Here is a 5845-nt window from a genome sequence, read left to right as displayed (position 1 = left end):
GAGGTTGTTGGGTGATGGCCTCTATAGCACACAAGAAGAAAACGTAAAGGGACCAGAATTGCAGACGCTAAGATCCCAGCTCCAAGGGCACCTATCCTCAGCCCTTTAGTTGACACAATCAGACACCTCAACACTCCCCAATTTGACTCAGTTAATTCCTCCAACTGTCCTCCCAAGTCAAATTTGACCTCCAACGGCTCTGATCTTCGACCTATATGACACAACTGACCTCCTTTGAGACAACCAGCTGACCTCAATTGACTGTAAGCTTATTCAAATCTAACTCACAACTCACCAACCTCAGTGTCCTTTGACACCACTACACTCTCAAAAACCTCAGAAAACACCAAGAACCAACACAATAAACCCAAGACTGACAGTAGCTGATTGCTTGCTGACTTTGGAACACTTTTCCCTTCAATTTTACAAATTTGATTGCTCCTGATGACTGACTGAAAATCTGATAGTAAGACAAAAACCCTATATCACTTCCTTTCAACCCAAAAAGACCAAATCTACCCTTGTATACCCTCAATTGATTCCTATTGATACTCAGCTGACCCTAATTGACACCTTGCCAACTTGAATCAGCCCTCAACTGACCTAGACCACTATCCAGAATTTTCAACATCTTGTAATAATAATATAATGTGTAACACTTAAAAACCATACAGGTTTTGGATACTTTACTATGATGTGTTATCTTGTACTCTTGAAGAAAAACATTATGTGATAATAGAATACTTTTTTGCACTTACTTTGTCAATAGAAAGAAGATGCATTATGTGGTAATAGAGTACTTATTTAAATTTTTGCACTTCCTTTATCAATTGATTGCCATATATTCTTGAATATAATAAGTTGTCTTGTCTCTTAAGAGGTATCAGTTAGCTCTAAAAAGAAATTTCCTCTTGGACATGTATGTTGTAAACTACATAACTTGATCTCGTTTCTGAAGGTCTTATCTTTGGATGGTTGATCTCATTTAATGGTAGAGATCCCATGCCGAAGGGCATATCATAAAACCCATAGCTGTAAATCTTCACCAATTAAATTTAACCTCTTTCCTCTATAACACATCATAATTTGTTAATAGCTACATTTAAAAAAAAAGGTAAATAAATGTTTGAGAGCTTATGAATATGCTATTTATCTATGAATTTCCTTATGTTGATTCACATGATATCTTCCTAAATTCCGTCAATGGAGAGTAGTGGTGCATGTCATTGCTCGACTACGTGGTCAGAAACTACCTGGTCCCAACCTTAGAAGCACTTCAATAAGAAGAGAGCAGTGATGCATGTCATGGCTCAAGGAAAGTAGGTGGTTAGTAGGTGCCATGCTCCAACCTTGACAAAATTTAGTTAGTTGATTCATTTCTTCATGGACTAAAGATTGTTAACCTACTTAATTCCAAGTAATGGTCAAAGGGGTTCCATCATGGAACATGCATGGGTATCCTCTTGGGTGTATTAATTAGGACACCTGCTTCTTGGGTGTATTAATTAAGACACGTGCCATACCCACCTTCCAACTTCTTGCTATGCCTACATAACACACTGCATCCTCTCTCATTTTAAGGGAAAAAATGTTCAAGCTTTGCATCAATATTTTTTTTTCCAGCATGTTTATGACCCCCCACGAAAAATGAACGCACAATTCCTGCAGTGTTGGCAGTCCACCTACAATGTCCTGGTCTCTTCCATGCTTGTTTTTCCATTCTCATTGCCTTAACCTTGTTTGCTACCTCCTGTGAGTCAGCACCTGCATAGATGTGAGACATTAATACATAAGCTGCCGCATCATTTTCATCCAAACACAGTGCATGTTTAAAGGCCTGTTTTCCAAGCTCCACATTCCCCCAATTTCTACAAGCACCCAACACAGTGTGCCACACTGAAAGATTAGGACAAAAAGGCATCTTCTTGATCATTGCTACTGCCTTGTCTAATTGGCCTGTACGGCCAAGGAGATCAACCATGCAAGAGTGGTGCTCATGAGTTGGAACCATGCCATAGTCTCTGCTCATGGCTTGAAAGTACGTCTGGCTCTTGTTAAATAGACCTGTGCGACTGCATGCATTAAGAACAATAACGAAGGTGACTGGATCTGGCTTTATACCATCTCCTAACATTCTGTCCAAGATATAAAAAACATTTTCACTGTCTCCACGCTGGGTATATCCTGTGATTAGTGAATTCCATGAGACTATGTCTCGAACTGGAAGCTTGTCAAACACTTGCTGTGCTATGAAAAGCGAGCCACATTTGGCATACATATCAACCAAGGTGTTGCCAACAACAATGTCTCTTTCTAGCAACCCCTTTCTTTCAATCTCAGCATGTATTTTTTGACCCTTGTCTGTGGCTCCTATGCTGCCACAAGCTTTCAAGCTGCAAACAAATGTGGCAGCATCTGGGGAGACACCCTCGAGTTGCATTTGTTCAAAATACTTGAGTGCTTCCTCACCATGTCCATGTTCAGTGTATCCTGCGATTAATGCATTCCATGAGACTATGTCTCGAACTGGAAGCTTGTCAAACACTTGTTGTGCTTTGGCAAGCAAGCCACATTTAGCATACATATCGACCAAGGTGCTGCCAACAACAAGGTCTGTACCCAACAACCCCTTTCTGGCAATGTCAGCATGTATTTCTCCACCCTTGTCTGTGGCTCCTACAATGCCACAAGCTTTCAAGCTGCAAAGAAATGTGACAGCATCTGGAGAGACACCCTCAAGTTGCATCTGTTCAAAGCACTTGAGTGCTTCCTCACCATGCCCAAGTTTGGCATATCCTGCAATTAATGCATTCCACGAAAATATGTTTCGAACTGGAAGTTTGTCAAATAGTTCCTGTGCTTTTGAAATCAAGCCACATTTAGCATACATATCAACCAAGGAGCTGCCAATAAAAAGGTTTTTTTCCAGCAACCCTTTTCTTTCAATCTCAGCATGTATTTCGCGGCCCTTGTCTGTGGCTCCTATGCTGCCACAAGCTTTCAAGCTGCAAACGAACGTGACAGCATCTGGAGAAACACCCTCAACTTGCATCTGTTCGAAATACTTGAGTGCTTCCTCACCGTGCCCATGTTCTGCATAACCTGCAATTAGTGAGGTCCATGAGATAACATTTCGAACTGGAAGTTTGTCAAAGACTTCTTGTGCTTTCGTGAGCAAGCCACATTTAGCATACATATCAACTAAGGTGCTGCCAACAAAAAGATGTCTTTCCAGAAATCCCTTTCTCTCAATCTCAGCATGTATTTCTTGACCCTTGTCTGCGGCTCCTATGCTGCCACAAGCTTTCAAGCTGCAAAGAAATGTGACAGCATTTGGAGAGACACTCTCAAGTTGCATCTGTTCAAAACACTTGAGTGCTTCCTCATCATGCCCATGTTCAGCATATCCTGCAATTAATGCATTCCACGAGACTACGTTCCGAACTGGAAGTTTGTCAAACACTTGCTGTGCTTTGGCAAGCAAGCCACATTTGGCATACATATCAACCAACGTGCTGCCGACAAAAACGTCTCTTTTGAGCAATCCTTTTCTAGCAACCTCAGCATGTATTTCGAGGCCTCTTTCCAGATCTTTTAGCTTTCCACAAGCCTTCAGTAAAGCCACAAAAGTATGCCCATTGGGATGTACAGAATCATCCTTTTGCATTTTCTGGTACAGGGCAAGAGCATCTCGTGGCATTCCACATTTAATGTAGCCTGTGATGAGGGAATTCCAGGACAACTCATTCCTATACACTAACCTGTCAAAGACCTGCTGGGCATCAAGCATGCTTCCAACTTCCACCAACATCAAGACGAGGTAGTTCCCCAGTGATCTGTGAGCTTCCAGCCTTTTTTTGCACACATAGGCATGCAAGCGCAGCGCATGGACTCGGTCTCTCGCCTTCTTACACCTGCGCATGATGTGTGCAAAATCCTCAATGGAAGGCAGGGGCAGCACCCCTTCTTCCAAGGAAGACAGTAGCTTTTCTAAGCTAAGCATCCTCCAATCACTGCTAGTGTCGTTCTTCACGTCTTCTTCTTCTCTTTCTCCTTCTTGTGCTTCGTACATACCCTCGATGACACAAGGCTCTTCTGTGTTCTGGAGCCTCAGCCTGTCTTTGACCCAACTTGGATTGAGCCGGCCGTCCATCCATAGCGACTCCTGGGTAAGTTTGTGCATGAAATCTGGGGCCCTTGGGTTTGTCTGCAACATGCACACAAACACAAGCACAGAGACTCACTCGTGGGCACATGAGCGTGTTCACGGTGGTTTGTATAATACCCTAATCAGGGCAGTAATCATAATGATGATGAGCGCCCAAACAAGGGAGCTTAAATTGATGTGGATTACGACTTACTGAAGGCAGATTATGGAGGATTACTGGCACTAATCAAAGCCACAACCTAGAGAGAGCCTACCACAACTCTTACTGAAGGCAGATTGGCACTAATCAAGGCCGCGACCTAGAGAGAGCCTAATCACGGACTTACAGCAAGGAAGGGAAGACAAGCACTTACTTTGCTCTTTCGGTTGTCGCACCAGATGGCGGGATCCCTCAAGTAATCCTTCCACAAGCGCTCGGTCCGCGCTCGCGATATCTGCATCTGCGCGGTAGCACTCGCTGTCACATGAACGTCTGTGCATATTTTGCATCCAGTTGGAACGCGATTAGCAGTTAATTAGTAGGTGCTTAATTAATAAGTATTTCAGTCAGAGTCTCGAGCATCAGCAAGTCATCAGTCTTCTAGCAGTTGGAACAGGTTATGTCTTTGCTGCAAATGCATCAGACGAATCAGCAGATGAGCAGTACCCATGCAACACTCGTAATTTAGTGGCAAATCATCAATTTCAACAGCAAAATATCCCGCCAACATACAGAAGGGTACATCCTCACACCCCCGGTGCCGGGCCCTCACGCGCCCCGAGCCGTGCCCTCATGACCCGACAGAAAAGCCCATGAAGTTAGGACAGTGCTAGATGCATTGCAACCACTTGGTATGTTCTTTTAAAAAAAAATTGGCTACTGCTAGAAGGGAGCAACATACTCTGTGAGGACCCCTCATATCCTCTGAGGGAAGGTAACTATCGGGTGTCTAGTCGAGGATCGAACCTGGTACCTCCAGGTTAAGCCCGCGCCCCCGAGCCGTGCCCTCATGCCCTGACAGAAAGGCCCATGAAGTTAGGACAGTGCTTGATGGCATTGCAACCACTTGGTATGTTCTTTAAAAAAAAATTTTGGCTACTGCTAGAAGGGAGCAACATACTCCGTGAGAACCCCTCATATCCTCTACAATGTGAGGGCAAGGTAACTATGGGGTGTCTAGTCGAGGATCGAACATGGTACCTCCAGGTTACAAGCCACCCCCTATAACCACTAGAACAAGCGCCCAATGTTAACCACTTGGTATGTTCAACAAGATGCCAGTATCAAATCTTAATGGTCTTTAATTAAATCACATTTGATTCATTCATTTGCACACACAAATGTTGCACTGTCAGCATTGCAACAAATTAGTGAGTTGTCATCAGTTACGAAGTGAACCTGTGTCATCAGTTACAAAGTGAACCTGTGTCACAGTTTGGAGTAAAGCTAAATCAATTATTGTTAAGGGTAGATGCAAATCTGATTGAAGATATGAAGTTGTTTTTTTAATGGCTGCGCATGCGACATGTTTTAACGGGTCCAACAACTTTTTTTGGAAATTGCTCACAGAATTGAATCAGATGTATTGCATGATGCATTCAAAAACTTGGAAACCAATTTCACAAAAGAAGGATGGTACTAAATGCAAATTTTCAATGGTGATGGAGTTGTCCCCATGGACATAGATGTTCAGCATG

General features: G+C 43.1%; 1 protein-coding gene across 1 annotated transcript; it reads right to left on the bottom strand.

Annotated features, from left to right (window-relative positions):
- Positions 1-1349: 1349 nt before the first annotated feature.
- Positions 1350-4984, bottom strand: LOC147634710 (pentatricopeptide repeat-containing protein At5g27110-like). Its single transcript, XM_086803856.1, has 2 exons — positions 4522-4984; positions 1350-4207 (listed from the first exon to the last, which is right to left on the bottom strand). Exons 1-2 carry the CDS (start codon positions 4606-4608, stop codon positions 1577-1579), a joined length of 2718 nt encoding a protein of 905 aa, XP_086659982.1. The 5' UTR covers positions 4609-4984; the 3' UTR covers positions 1350-1576.
- Between the last annotated feature and the right edge of the window lie 861 nt (positions 4985-5845).

Source organism: Cibotium barometz, chromosome 10, assembly GCF_041138505.1.
Source record: "Cibotium barometz isolate CiBa-2024 chromosome 10, ASM4113850v1, whole genome shotgun sequence".
NCBI lineage: Eukaryota > Viridiplantae > Streptophyta > Polypodiopsida > Cyatheales > Cibotiaceae > Cibotium > Cibotium barometz.
Note: the sequence above shows the minus strand (reverse complement) of the source record. Positions and strands in the feature narration are given on the sequence as shown.

Bases quoted from the DNA above. Each gene is read 5' to 3' on its own strand.
- LOC147634710 (XM_086803856.1), bottom strand. From the start codon at position 4,608: ATGCAGATATCGCGAGCGCGGACCGAGCGCTTGTGGAAGGATTACTTG. The intron at 4,208-4,521 runs GTAAGTGCTTGT...TGCATGTTGCAG, and splicing joins GCGACAACCGAAAGAGCAAA to ACAAACCCAAGGGCCCCAGA.